The 15,740-nt window shown below is 39.3% G+C and overlaps 1 protein-coding gene across 19 annotated transcripts in view; it reads right to left on the bottom strand.

Moving 5' to 3' along the window:
* Positions 1-258: 258 nt before the first annotated feature.
* Positions 259-15,740, bottom strand: part of LDB2 (LIM domain binding 2) — a 218,109-nt gene continuing 202,627 nt past the window's right edge. For 5 of the 19 annotated variants that reach the window (XM_080588941.1, XM_080588955.1, XM_080588942.1 and 2 more), the window contains 3 exons: positions 11,905-12,028; positions 10,623-10,774; positions 259-1,552 (listed from right to left, as the gene is read on the bottom strand). In XM_080588941.1, the coding sequence (XP_080445067.1) occupies positions 1,322-1,552; positions 10,623-10,774; positions 11,905-12,028 (507 nt within the window). In that variant the 3' untranslated portion in view covers positions 259-1,321. Of the gene's footprint in view, positions 1,588-4,276; positions 4,420-10,622; positions 10,775-11,904; positions 12,029-15,740 lie in introns of all 19 variants that reach the window. The other 14 variants (XM_080588953.1, XM_080588945.1, XM_080588946.1 and 11 more) reach the window with 9 other exon arrangements.

Raw genomic sequence — 15,740 nt, 5'->3', positions numbered from 1 at the left:
GATGCCCTGCTCTCCCTTGTGCGTGGCTCTCGCTGCTGTTCCTGACCTGTGGTGTTACACGTCATTAATGTTAAAAAAAGAGCAGCTAACCAAATTGAGCTCCAGGCAGTTCGCACCTAAACTCGAGCCCATCCTTTTTTTCTGGAAAAAGGTTGCGATTCAGTGAAACACCAATTCCAAAAATTCCTGGTGCATGATCATGCACATGGGCGTATGACTTTGGCACGCAAGGAACTAAATGCAGGATATAAGAGCACATTTGTTAACACAGTTTATTGGCACACTTATTGGCAAAGCATACATAAAATACAGTTGTATTATATAACACACTGACTCACTGTGTCTTTACATGATGAGTTGAACATATTAATATGTAAATGAAAAAATTAGTTTCTTTTATAAAGTTTCACATAAATACACCAGAATCAGGGGGAAAAAAGTAAAAAAAAAAATGGTTTGAGGGCTTTACAAAAATATTATACAAGAAATATACTATGAAAAGAAATAACAACAAAGCCAACTCAGATACAATAATAAAAACACAAAAGTTTTAGATTTATTAAGCTGCCCACAAAGTTAATGGATTACATGGCTTTAAAATATCTGGATCAACAGCAATTTTACAAAGCATAAACTCTCATAGGACTGGGTGTCTTTTTCCACATAAAAATATTTCTCATGTCTTTGATGAAAAAAAGACATTTCTTGTTTCAGCATTTTTATTAAATGATGGAAAGAGTATCTACTGGCATCAGCTAAATGTAAATTAAAAATGCTGGATCCTTTAAAAGATTAACCAATGAAAGAAAAGTTAAAGAAAGAACAAAAGTTACTTTAAATTACTTTTCCTTAAAAGCTGTGTTTTTTAATATTTTTTTTTCTGAAACAAGAAATTTCAGGTGCAAGTTGAAAAGCAGAAAATATATTACAATTGTAAAAAGTTTTACATAGTTGCGTTAATGAGATCCTGAGCACTGATGACTTGTTAAAATATGGCCATTGTTTGATGAGGAAAAAAACAACCCCTCCAATAGAATGCATTGTCAGAGATTTGCCATGAGATGCTATTTAATTTTCAATTATTTTAATTGAGGTCAGTGCCAGTATCATGTTGTATGTGAAAGCTTCCAAGAAATGTATAGGGAAGCTTATAAAAGATTTTTCCCTAATTAAAAAAAATCAGATAGCTTTAGTTTAGAAATAGATACTGTATCCATTGAAAGGTTTTTATTTTCTTTTCTTTTTTTTTTCCACGAATGTTGTGAAACAGTAATTAGTAACCCACTGACGTACATCGCAGTGGCTACTGCTGCAGAATAACCTATTGGGAAGCTTGTGGTGTGGGGTTTTCAGATTTAGTCTCCTGGTTAGCAGGAGGTTTGCTGTTCCACGGGCTGTTATTTCCCAGTGCAGGTGAATTGTTGAAATCTTCTTCATCATCCATGCCATTTGCTGCATCATACTGTGTATTCTCTAATCTAGTGATAAGCCTTTCGTCTTCATCCCCAAATTCGCCTCCCATCAGAGTTGGTTCTCCTACCACCATCACATCCTGTGAACAGCACCCAATATTTGTTATATGGAAACCTTGAGAGAGAAAAAATCAACTTAAAAAAATTATGTTAGAGAACTTGCATCTTTTAAGTTTGTGATATTTGAACAGAGTTAAAAGTTCCTGCTTAGTAGGAACCAGGAGACAGGCTTACATTTCACTTCTAATTTAAAGGAAAAACTGTAACTCATCTCTCTAGCAGCATACTCATGGCTCTGGATCTCAAATACCCCAGAAGTGAAAAGCAGGTAGACTGATTTTTTTTTTTTTAAATTTTATTATTTTTTAAAACAAGCAGGCTCTGAAACTGCCTTAAACTCCTGCTTGAGATATTCAGCCTTTATCCAGGCTTTCTTTCCTGAGCCATATGAAAAGGCACCAGGGTGCCTCTCAGTTGCAACTCTGTGATATGCGTATTTTAAAACTAGTTTAAAAGAAACCACATTTCTTATCCTCAGACTTTTCAAATGTGGAGCACAGCACTCTAATAAAGATGGTAACTCTCTTATCCTTAGCCAGCCAAGCCCTTTTACGCATCCAATATACTTGACATTCTGCTACTTAATTATGGTAATTAATTTAGGTAAAGTTTTCGATAAAAACAATGTTCACACTGATTTGACAATTTGCATAGCTAATTAAGTCATTAGCAAAAACCTGCTGATTGCCAACAAGCCCTGAATTTACCATCTGTTATTTCATGGTGCCTGTCACCTAACTCCATGTAGGCAACCCTGCCGCCAATCTGTGCAGTAAGAGGACCAATCTGTCCAGCTGGTACCGTAAAAGGAAGATGAAGAGTGCTAATTATAATTACACTGATGAAGCTAGTAGTCATCAAAAACTGAAGCATGCAAGAAAGAAAGAATTCATCTAATCACTACTTTAAGTACAAATTGTCCTTCCATGAAAACAAGTAAACCGCCTACTGTACGCCAGTGCATCACAGATTTGCTGCAAAAAACCTAACCAGCATGGGATAGAAAGGTGCAAACTTGAGATTGGAAAGCAAAGGTGCAAAGCCAGAGAGCTCTCTTGTTCTCTCTGTTCAACGGAAAATCAGGCTGCTGTGCTAACCACTACGAGAAGTATGTGGGATGCATCTTTTCATGCAGCTCAGGTGGCAGGGCATCAGGTAACGTTTGGTAAAAGTGCAGTAACTCCAGATGTCTAGCTTTGTAACTGCTGATTTAACAAGCCCTTCACAGAATCCTAGAGAACAACAGATTCGTATTTTAAAGGATCTGTTCCTCCTTATGAATGTAAAAGCATTTGTAAAAAGCAAACAGAAGACAAGTGTTTGCATATAATTAGGTGTTGTTGTTTCTTTTTAATCTGATATGTACTTCGTTCCCCATGAAACAACACAAATTACTGCCTCTATTTACACTGTATCTTGATATCCCTTAGCAAAGGCTGACATGCTACAGAAGAATGTTTTTATCACATTTTCAGCCTGTGCTATGTGAAAAATTTTGAGTAGATGGATACTGCTACATGATTTCTTCTTTGCATTCTCTACGTTTTGTTACTCCACATACCCAAAAAAGACTGTTAAATCAAACTCACGCATAGCTTTGCAACCCAGAAGTTTAAAAGACAAAGGTGTTTTGTAACCAAAGGTTTATTCTAATTCATTTCATCCCCCTAAACAGCAGAAAACTTATAGCGTGCACTGCTGAAACAGACCTGACCCCACTGCATTGCGAGAGCATTAACGACAAGAGAAACCTGGCAGAGGACAGCAAACTGGATCGGAGCGTGCAGCGATACGTCAGGCAAAAAGGACCACAGTGAGTGCAATACAGAGTCACAGACCGAGGGGGCAACAGTTCCTTTAACTTCAGTGCTCTTGAGTACGGACCTCTGATGCTGCCTCAAGTTCTGTGTGCTGGAAGAGGTCAGCGACTTGGATGAGACTTAGAGAAGTGCATCAAAAATAGCTATGGGGCTAGAGCAGCTGGCTGGGGAGGAGGCCATGGAAAAGAATTAAACATGTATTGCATCGTCCAAATGATTGGGAGGGGTAAATATGCTTAATAGCTGCTAGTGCTGAAAGGAAGAGTATCGCTTTAGGCCACTCCGAAGTGCTAGGGTACTAAGATGCCATTAAGGAACCGAAAATGTAACCCCCACTGATAAGACAACATTCCTGTTGCTGAGAACTACAGACTGAGGATTAATGACCCCAATGGAAAGTGCTAGCTTTGCTGCTCCGGTCACCTAACAGTGGACAGGGAAAAAACTCAATCTGTGGCAGGGAACATTCGTGCATCAGTGGGGAGATGCTCAATGACCATGTAAGTCTTTCCCTCTCTAATTTCTCCGACTCTTCTCGAATATTATTCCTTTAATTTAATGACACCCACTGAGAGGACAGTTTGCACTTATGTTTCTCTCCATGACACCGAGTCTCTCTCTCTCTCTCTCTCTCTCTCTCTGGGAATTAAACTATAATTATATTGAGGTTAGTGGAGTTTTCCCTCATTCTATTTAAGAGATAGATATCACAGCATTAGTTACAGGACATTTAAAAGTGTATATAATATATTCTTGACAATCCTGCTGCTTAGAGTTATGTCAGGCAAAAATACTGTCTCAGGAAGCGCACATGCTGGTTCCTCCCCGGAGAGGATTCTGCTCCTCAGACTGAAAAGCTGAAGACCCCACCGAGTGCACCCCATTGAACCTCCACTCACTAATTCCCGTGCAATGACCACCAACCTCTGAGGAGGACTGGAAGTGACTCCTTTTAGAGCCCCTCAATGCTTCTCCTTAAATTGGCCAGTGGGGGTCACTGCTGTTGAATGACACAAGGCTCCATCCCTCCCAGGGTTGAGGCTGCAGCTCTGGAGTGCTCCTAGCTCCTGCTCATGGAGTGAGAAGCAGAATCCAAGAATTAAACCCTAGTCTCTTGCACGGCAGCATATACTGCTATGGCCTAGTTATGGTAGCACATATTTGACTAGATTAGTTTAAAAAAGATTTAGACTGTAGTCACTCAATCTTATTAATTTACTCTGTGATTAGAAACAACATTTTTGGTGAAGGAATGTCTCATGATAGTAAAATATGGTTGCAGTGAAGCCCTGTAAATAAAGCAGTGGATGTTTTACATTATGTGATAGAAATGTATTATTTAATCATATAACCACAAAAGCAGCTTTCATGTATATCATACCTTTCATCCTGCAATATCCCTAATTGCCATCCAAACTTAAATTGATGCATATAAACTACACACAGAGATCACTTCATACACAACCCAAATGCAAGCACTTCTATTTAACAGACCGGTCATTTCTCAGGCTTCATCTGTTTTATACCTAGCCTCAAAGTTTAGCTCTGCTATACCCAGTTATAGGAACTAGACTTTTTAACTTGGGATTTTAAAGATCATCCTGTGTCTAATCAATATCTTACTGGTGTGTGGAGGTAAGAAAGTGTAAAAAAAAAGTGTGGGCCATGTAAAAATCCCCATACCTATGCCTTCCATCTTTGCTTTGTTATTTTATTTTGCTTTGCTATTAATTTGCTTTGTTAATATGTAGGTGTCACTGTCCCCAGAAGTACACAAGCAGTGCTTCACAGGCCTGAGATAATTAAAAAATGCCTGAAACTATCAAGTAAATGTTTCAAACAAGCCTCATACTTCAAGAACAGAAAGTTGCACTAGTTTCAGCAGCCTGCACACCTGGAAGTGCTAAGTCAAAAGAAGAAGGGTATCTCCTCCTTCCTTCTTACAGAATTGTGTTAGTTGTGATTGTTTTAATAATTGACTTCATAACTCCTTGCCACAAAAAATATTAACGACTTAGAGCCCCATTGCTGCCCTCTGCAGTAATGGTCACTACCTCCAAGAAAAAACGTCAGACTGACATTTGTGCTGAAATGATCTGTAGAAACAGAACTGACATTTTAATTAGGTTTCAGAGTAAACACTTTCTAGAAGAAAATGGTTATCTTTCACATCTCATCACAGTCCTCTCTGTTAACTTGACGTGCTGGTCTTGTTTGGTACATTTTTCGTAAAGCGCAACAACTGGAAACCAATTTGCTCACTCTCATCTCCTTAAGGCTAAATTTTAGATTCTGCATTGCACTGTTCTGAGACTTGGGGATAATTTCTGACACTAATCTTCTAGCCCTGGAACCGTAGCTCTGGTACTACAACATCTATTACAAAACACCTAAACCTGCTCCCTGTTTCTGAAACACGTAAGAGATTGTATTGCTCCCTCCCACATCAGCAGGTTTATTTATGGATTTGGCTTTTGAGGAGCTTAAAAAGAACTACAAAGAGAAATTGAGACTATTGAGGTATATAACTCATTTAAAGAGTGCAAGGAGGCTCTAATTAAGACTCTGGATATAACAAAGAATTTGATTTACTTAGTGGCATGTAGTGATGCTTTATTCTTTCCAACACAAATGATATTTCACTGAGCTCATGTCTACAGTATTACACTCAACAAGATCTTCATTAGTAAATAAAAGCAAAATCCACCTGTTAGTTTCTACAGTTATGACTGGGAGCAGCGTAGAGGTTCTTAAGAGTTTGTGAGAGTTGTGCATTGTTGTCAAATTTCCAAATTCAAATAGATTAAAATAGATCAATGTGGACTGTTTTCACTAAACTTAACTGAAAGTGATTTTTAAGTGATATGGCTGTATTAACCACTTTTGATCGTCTTGCTTATACCTATAATCCACAGATTACAGGTCACCAGTCTACAAACGAAGGCTTGGTTTTGCAAGACAATATTATTTGAAACATAATAATAATAATAATAAAAAAAAGCAAAGATATCATATCGCAGCCTGTGAAGAGGCTTGAAACCTGAGCAAAGGCATGGAAGAACACTGCAACTAGCTTCAAATATCAGAGGAAATTAGTAATGTGTAAATGATAAACGATGACACACCCAAATTAGATAACTAACTTACTTTGAAATCATAGGAAAGCTAACATGAGAAAGACAAGTTTTCTGTCACCCTTGTGGAAGGAGTCTTGCCCATCTTTGCTCTTTGGAGGAAAGAGGAAATTGGTAATCCTGGTTCCTGCACAATGGGTTAACATTTCTTCCAAAGACCAGACAAGATGAAGATCATGAACAAATCTGACTGGAATGACTGGAATCTGCTGAGACTAAGACATCTGAGTGGACTACAGTTTCTTTGTCCCTGTTTTGTCAACTTTCTTTACACACTAAACAAAACCCAATGCATTTGTGGAAGTATTCTGCCTGCACCAATGAAAGCCTGAGAGAAGCAAACTTCAGGTGAGAAAAATATCTTTCTATTTGTGCTGTTGGGGAGGCTTCAGTGGCATTTAGTTCTGCTTCCAACCCATTGCAGCACGTTGCCTCAGCATCAATAGATTCCAGTCAAAAGAATCACTGAATAACTGAAAAACCAGTTACTTACCAGTAACTGGTAGTTACTTACCAGTAACTTGTTTTAAGTAAAGCTCGCAATATGAAGGAAAAGTGTTAAACAAGGGACTTGGGCAGGAAGAGTCCTACTGATAACAGGAGATGATGAAGTTCTGTAACCAGTAGCATGAGAATTAACAGAATCATAGAAGATGGGAAATATACATAAGGGAAAATGAGTGTAACAAAGTTCAAGTAACCATCAGACGGGCAAAACTTTGTATTTTATTTAGCAGAGCTGAGGAAGTATTAAAAAACAGCTAGAAACATAAGGACAGCATGAGGGTGACCCTGTTCAAATTACTGATGAGAGGGAAGATGCATACCCACCCACTGACAGAGCCCCTTAGGATGCTTTTGAAGACTGTGTCATTAAAGATGTATCAGAACGTGTCAGCACACTCAAAGTGCTAATAAATTTAAGGTAACACAAAGGGTACAAATGATACTGATTGATTAGGTTTCAGCAGCTGAACTTCAGGGTGCAGTACTAACCTGACCCATGCATGGAAATACAACAACATTTTACTTTCTGGGCTTGGATCTCTATTGTCAGTACTGTCCCTGCCTGAAGAACTGATCAGAAAATACTCAGGTAGAGGGAACGGCACAACCTCCTATTAATGAAGAAGCATGTGTATGTGACAAACACCATTTCATCTCATTGATCTAACTTTGCTTAGCACCGTGTATTTATCTGAAGATCTGGAAGGGACTATGGGGAAAATGAGAAATATTTCAGAAGTTTCAAACTTTGTCATAGCTGACAGTACTCCAGCTGCTTTCTTGAAAGTGGAAAATTTGCCTCTCCAGACATGAAGACCTCATTACACAAACAGAAGCTAATGGTGTGGGTGAGAAAAGCGGATGAGGGTTATGGTAAGTTCACATATTTGCCAGAGTGTACACAGCATTACTGTAGCAGCAAAACTGAATAATTACTAATATCCTAAACCAAGAAACATTACATAGAGTAGAGGCCATGGAAACGTTCTATAACCGGGATTAATTTACTATCAAAGAGAAAACAATATAGAAGCATAGAAGTGACAGGAATTTAGACTCTGTTATGGTGGAGAGGTTGTCTGGTTGTCTTTGCTGGCTGGGAAGAAACCACTGGAGAACAAGAGGAAGCTTGCATCTGGAGTACATGACTTTATATTAATGCAGGTTTGGTATGAATGTGAGCCCATTGGTGGGGATCTCCAGCAAAGACGATGGAAAAAATGGAACTGGAACTATCTTGGCTTATGCAAGTCATCTGGACAGAAGATGCAGTGGTTTCGTTCCTCTTCTCTAATAATAATGGAAAGAATGATTTCAACATGGAAAATCAATGATTTCAGAAGTTTTTTTCTACCGAGCAGGAAAGACCCATTCACAGAAAGCTCTGTGGCTGAATGAAGCTTTTAATAGTGGGAGACTGAGAAAACTCTCATATTGTGTTTGAAGGTATCTTGTCTTCTATTGCATATAAAGAAAATCTGACATTATCTACTGACTGATTCACTGAGGTAAAGTTAAGAGAAAGAAACAGAAGGCAAGTTACTGCTACCTGCCACTAACTTCAGAAAGCAGTGGCATGTCTGTAATAAGAAGGACCACGTCAGAAATGCATAATTTTGAATAAACACAGTAACATTTCTCTATTTAACTGAAAAGTGTTGAATAGTTTTACACCAAAATATCTTACTGCTAAAATTATTTTGAGTTCTGTCTATCCTACAGGATGGCCCAACCATCAATTCCATCTGGTTTGCTATCTTTGCCTTCGGGAAGATGGGGAGAACTGTTAGTATGTCAAATTGAACAGCTAACCATTTTCCACTGTTCAGAGTGAAAAGAGAAGGGTCCTAAAAAAGAAACCTGATCCTCCATAAAAGAAGAGTTTGGACCATCTTGCTACTCTGGTACAGAAAGCAAACAGTATCGAAAAAAAATAGCTACGTAGCATCCTGAAAGTCAATGAAGACTAAAAATCCATCCCTCATACCATGATAAACTTCACCGTGATGTCTCAGATGCTCAACTATTATCCCCATCAGGAAGAGCAGTCTTGACTACCGTCTGTCAGGAATAGCCTCTGAGTTCCTGAAGTCAGCCTGAGTATCAGTGGGAGTGACAGGTAACTATCAGAGGGCCCAATTACACTCAAACGTACGAGCACACGCGGCTACCACTGAAGCCAACAAAAGTCAACATCTCTCCAGGGAGGAGCAGGCTTCAGAGGGGCAGGGGGTCAGACTCTGGTCCTGCCGAACTGAACTCAGGGCAGGGAGCAGCTGAGATACAGTGATCTTACTGTCTTTTAAACTTGGAGGCAGCAGGGAACTAGCTGGTTGCTCAGTTTTACGCCTAATTGCTGTTTTTTCATATGTGTGGTTGATTATTGATCCAAGGGGTTTTCTGGCAGACACAATCAGAGCGGCAGAGTGGTCTCTGCCACCAGGGGATCAGGTAGCTGGCCTTCTGACTGCTTCGTGCTGCCAGAAAAGCCCAGAGATGACTATATTAGGGAAAGAATCTGACTCCAGGGATGGGAGCCACGTGAAAATTTTAATATGACAAGGAGAAAATATGAGTTTAATGTACTGAAGCCCAAAGCTGCTGTAAGCTAGTGGATTGCTGACTCAGTTGCTAAACAAAAATCTTCATTTCATTTCATTTCATTTCACTGGTGTTAGTCTACTCCTCTTTTTTATGAGTATTCAAGCTTTCTAGGAAGTGCCTGCTTTGTGCTAACAAAAGGCCTATATTCTTTGTCAGGCTTCAGAAGAGACATAGCCCTTTCCTATCTGCTGATCAGAAATCCAATAAAAATCCCTGCATGTTATTCCCAAGATACCACTTTATAGTTCCTATAATATCAAATTAATTTCCCCAACTTTAAAATGCATGAGCTATCTCCTTATTGACTAAGGCATACTTTGTCACAATTTGGGGTCACATTACCCCTATATCATGACTAAGGCAATAAATGTGACATTATTAAAATGCTGGTGGAGTTCTAGAAATGATTTGGTGTTTCCCTATATAATTAGGATGCCAACAGTTACAGCTAGTGAGGTGAATAAACTGAGACCCATATTCCAAGGGATCTACCCTGTGCAAATGGAGTGGTTTGAGAACGAGATAAACTCTGCAAGCAAGGTAACTCATAACCTTGTCCACTGGAGCACCCGAACCCAGCACCGATTAGCGATAAGGTACTAATGTAGCGAGCCAAGTGGTCTGCTCAGGTGTGGCAACCCTGCTCCATAGGGGTTCACGCCGACAGAGCACTGGGGTTTTGGATGTCTGCAAGACACTCTGAGTGCTCGTGCTACATCTGAACACATGGGGCCCAGTCTGAGTCCCACCACCAGCGGAAAGAGTCCCATTGGCGAGCTGGCCTCAGCCTTAAAAAAAATCACATCTGTTCCTCAAGGTAGCCCTGCATCAGGGTGGATCATTAAAGCTGCACTGCAGAATGGCTTCTTCACATCTCCCCACTAATTCCCCAGCTTCCACGGCATACTGTGTGTGCAAGGCCGCCTTTTGCTTGTTATAGTTTAGGCTCAAGAATGCACCTTCTTTACAAGGAAAGAATTAAAGCACTGTAAGTGATTGGGGCCTAAAAGGAAAGTGAGACTTACAGGTACCTGACTTGATAGACTCAGGTTTGCAGCGGCTGACTTTTTCTTGCTGTTGGTGCTGTTTGCGTTGTTCCCAGCACTGCTGTTCGAAGTGCTGCTGGTAGAATTTTTCCTTTTTCTCCGTTTGGTTGTCGGTTGTCTTGTGGGTTCTGCTGCAATAAAATGGTGAGAAGCAAAGAAAATGGAAGATGTTGTAAAGTGTGTGCTAAAATGAACCACAAGCAGAAGTGTTGAAATACTTTTTTCATCTAGTTTTACATTCGTAAGTTTACTACTAGTAGTAGTAGTTAGTTCAAATTTAATATATGAACCTTGGAATACTATTTGGAACCAAACCAGTGGAATCTGCATTCAATTTTATATAATGGACTAATGAAGTTTATTCTCCCAGATTATCTATAAAGATATATGAAAGCATTTTACCAATGGGTACATCATGGTAATTATCACGATGTTAAAAGGGGCTGTGTAACTTGCTGAAGGTTTTGCTAAAGAAAAATCCAGATCTTATTCTGATGTAGATCACAGCCTCAGCTGCGCCGGCCAGAGACAATGGAACAAGGCAGGCAGCTTTCTGCCCTACTGCTGCCAGTGATACAACAAATATCATAGAATTCTTTTCAAACTCTGGTGTGGGCTTCATCTTTAAAACTGACACTCCCAAGAAGCATATTAAAAAGTGCTGAATGCCATCTATTTGCAAATCTTCCAAACTTAGACCAAACTGGGGCAATTGCATAATTTGTCCTAAACTGGAGTAGAACAAAGGTAGCAGTTGTACTTTGCAAAACTTGGCCTGGGCATCCATGTAAATAGTCTTAAATATGCAAATCTTTAATAATATGAAAAAAGGGAGAATTATTATTTTCAGGTAAGAGAAGGAGATTAGGTCCAGGCCTGTAAATAACATTATATTAGACTCAAAGACAATTAATTATGAATTGTAGCTGTAATTTCAGAATCACAGCAGGAAGCTGAATTACACAAACTATGAATTCTAATGGAGCCAGTAGGCATTTTGTATTCTATCTACATGTATTCTTGAACTAAATTATGTCCTATGCATAGTGGATCCATTTGAATGTGCACATCTGTAAAACTTGCTTTACATTGTGTTGCATCAGACTGAAATAATGCAAAATCAGAATCATTTTCAAGCTTAATTTTGGAATAGTGTTAATTCTTATTACTTTCCTTTTTAAGTATATTTGCACCAAAATTTCCCATTGTTTCCATATTCACTTAATTATAAAATAAATTAAATACTAGAAAACAAACATACCTGGTGGGGCCACCATTCTCTGCCATTTTTGAAACAAGCAAGTCTTCAAGCAGTCTCGAGGACTTAGATTGTAAGTTTTATGTCTTGACATCAGTTCCTGCATTGGCTCCAGTATTACACACAACTGGAAGAAAAAGTCAAAATCGAATTAATTCACCGAGAAAAGATTCAGTTGATCAGTATTTACATAGCTGGAAAGTATATCCTCAACATTTTTATTTTATTTTTTTTAATCTATTATTTATTTATTTTTTTTAACCTATCCTACAGCTCAGTTTAATCTGCATTGGGATTGCAGGATCAAAATTCTGATCTGAGACAACTTTTGCTCACTATTTGCTACCTTAGGTATTTTTTTAAAAAATAGGGTAAACTTCAACTCTGGTCTTCCAGACTGCAGAGGTTTTAGAAGAGCAGAAAACTGTCATGCTTGATTGGCATAGCTGTAAAGATGAATTAATAAATCATAAAATGCCCATAGCAGCTTCTCATTCCAGTATAGCAAGATGTACACATAGTGATCTTCTGACCTGCTGCACCCCATAATGAAGAATTCTCAGGAATGAAGGCTTTAAAGAAAAACTTTTATCTTTCTATTTCATGCAAAATAATTCAAATAATTTTGTTCCCTTCTTGTTATGAGGACCATACATTCTCTTCCCATCACATGTATAATGACATGTCCATGAAAAAAGCATTTTATTTTCCTTGTCAGCTTGAATGCTCTACTATGTTGAAACTGAACATTTCTGAAGCAGACCCCTTCTTCAAATACAGTTGCTTCTTACACATTTTCTATCTGTTCACTTAATAATTAAAATCACTGTTCACTGCTTTTTGCTCCTGTTAGCACAGCAGATCTAGCATAAAGAACGGAGCGAGCTGGTTTCTATTCCCTCCTGTTTATCACCACATTTCCAGTCAGTTAAACCTTATGCAAAGCCACAGAAGACGACAGAATTGCACATATGTAACTGAGGGCATACCCTCATTTGCAGAACCCTTGTTTTTTGGTCATCCTACATAAGAAGGAAAAATCCAGACTGACCCCTGGCTTCCACCTGAAATTTGCAGGGCTGGCACACAGGAGGAAGAGGTTCCTTCCTTGTTAACTGAGCACGTTTGATAAGGAAATAGCTGACACAGAACAAACATGGAGCCCACATGTCATTTTTAGAGCCACTTTTCAAAGCAGAACTGCATTTAAAAGCAGGGAAGGTTTGGCTTTTTACCAACACGAGGAGGGCAACAAGTTGGTCAAATTATTAGAGCTCAGAATGGGCACTGCAGACAGGCATAATGTAATGTGACTCTTGATCTGAGTGCAACAGTCCTTTACTGAATTCTTAGTAGGTCTTGCTGACGGAGCGCCTTGGATTTATTTCAGCAGGTGATGTTTTCCTTCCATGCTTTTACAAACGTGTAAGGCATGAAGCAAATTCTTCTCTCTGGGCTGCACAGCTGATCAATGTTTGTTCCAGTCTCCCCATGCATGCTCTACTCTCATTCATATAAACAGAGATTCCGAGCAGGCAGGAAAAATAGCTAAAAGGGAGCTGCCATGAGGACTTAAAGATGAATTCAGCATTTAAATATTATTATGCATTGACACTATCTTCTGATGAGCCTTTCATTAAGAGCAGTTAAAACAAAGATAACATAAAGCAGCAGGGAGAATGAAGAGCTTCAGAATGAGGATTTTTTTTTCCAGCTGTAGAAATTGAATCTGCAATTGCCTCATTGACTTTTTTCTTACATACACTTCTAAAATATATTTTTTGTACACAAATATCTGCAAGGTAATCTAATAGACAGAGAGCTGCTACCATAGCGTGCACTCTGGGCTCAGCCTTTCCTCTGGTTCAACGTTCTACCAAAAATTAAGAGCATCAAGTTCCGAAACTCATACAGGATCCAGTTTGTGCTGTGAAAGAGATGTTGTGTTTTGAGTTCTTCTTCAATTTATTCTGAAACCTGCAGGCACTTGCTCAGGTTTTGTGCATGTGTGAGGGAGACAGGGGAATTTGTGATTATAATCTACACCACTGCTTCGGTTCTCAAAAATCTGTGTTTCTGGCAGGGCAGCCTAAATCATGTCATTATGCACAGATACTAGCTAGTATGAAACAGATAGCTGTAATAATTCTTAACAAACTAGTTAGCCTGGGCAGAGCACTACACTCGCACAGCTCTAGTGCTGCTGGGACTAAAAGTATGTAAATATACATGTAGGGTCTTCCAAGATTTCCTTAGGGACACTTTATTCCTGACACATTTACTCCTCTGTATATATTTATTGTTGGCAACAAAGAGAATGTTTCTTCTTTATCATCTGGCAAAGATGCTTCCTATTGTGTACAAGCTGTAATGTGCACCGTGAAGAACTGCGCCGTCACTGTAGTCTGTAGATAACTTGGTGCTAAGCCTACCTATAATCTCCTTCCTTTCATACCCAAGATTAAAGTTGGATATGGACCCAAAACACAGCAAGGCTGACTGAGGTCACACACATGGATTCAAAGTGACAGGCGCGGGGCCCCTGCACTGAGACATGGGACACTCTCGTCTTCTTGATATCTAGGAGCAGCACAGGCTCGCGTGAATTCCTCTTCTGGTGCTGGGGCTGGGGAATTCTCAGCCAATTTCTCCCTCTGAAGTCTGCAAATTATAAGGTCAGATGCTCGAGTAACAGGAGGACATTGCACTCTGTAGTGATGAGTCCATTTTAAATTCATCTAGCTCATGAGAATTGGACACAAATGTAAAACGAACTGGATTAACGATGATTGATATTAAATCTCACAGTCTTTTTCTGTGCCCTTCGAGACCTACTTGAAATCCAACATGACTCAAAACCAAATCCCTGAAAGAGGAAAAGATCGTGGTCCAATTACCTTAAGTCTGAGGCATCTGCCAATGACAATCTGTATCTTGTTTTTTTGCAAAGAGCTAGACAAAAAATGCTGGGAGAAGATGCATTATATATATGGGTTGGCCAAAACCACAGAATCACAGGGTGGCTGAGGTTGGAAGGGAGGCCGTTTGGTTCAACCCCCTGCTCAAGCAGGGGACTCGAGCAGCTTGCCCAGGACCATGTCCTGAGATCTGCCACCTGCCATCTTTAACTACTCGTGAGCAGGGTAACTGGCAGACAGGTTTGTCTGTGCGATTTTACAGAGTGACTCCTTAAAACAAAGCTAACAAAATGTTTTACATACTCCTACATTCATTTGCATACAGAAGAAGCCCGAGGTGTCGACTGCCTATTCCCCACAGACCACCTCATCTCAGTCTATAAGATTCCTTTTCAAAATATCTATTTTAACATTTTTCAAGGATTGTATAATATTAAAATATACAAGCCTTTACTGTAGCACTATAATAACAATATTTAGAACACCAACTAAACCAATCTCTTCTTCAAGCATTTTCTGCACAGCTCAAAACCAGTCACCCAGGAAAATACCTTAAAGACTTCAGGGAAGTGACAGTGTATGATCACAGAAATAATTTCCACATTTCTAGGGACCCAGAATCCTTAATAGCAGTGCTTGACAAGACACGAGTTAGACATTTCCATGCTCCACATATAGACAATACAAAAGGTGGGACTCATTTGCCCGCACACGGGGTCTAGTGCCAGCTGAAATGCCATAGATTGTGCTGTATCTGAGCCAGCTGGTCTCTCTTGCTGTCCCAGAAGGACACAAGGCTCCGTGTGGATGTTTCAGGCACTAGAAGGTGTCTTAAGTGCTTGGGCAACTGAACTAAGCCTAAAGTTAATAGCAAAAATATGCTTCTTTGGCTTTTAAATCACTGAAGAATGAGTATCGTAA

The sequence above is a fragment of the Anser brachyrhynchus genome (genome assembly GCF_964034855.1).
Source record: "Anser brachyrhynchus genome assembly, chromosome: 4".
NCBI classification, from domain to species: domain Eukaryota; kingdom Metazoa; phylum Chordata; class Aves; order Anseriformes; family Anatidae; genus Anser; species Anser brachyrhynchus.
The sequence above is the reverse complement of the archived record's forward strand: the minus strand, read 5'-3'. Positions and strand labels throughout refer to the sequence as shown.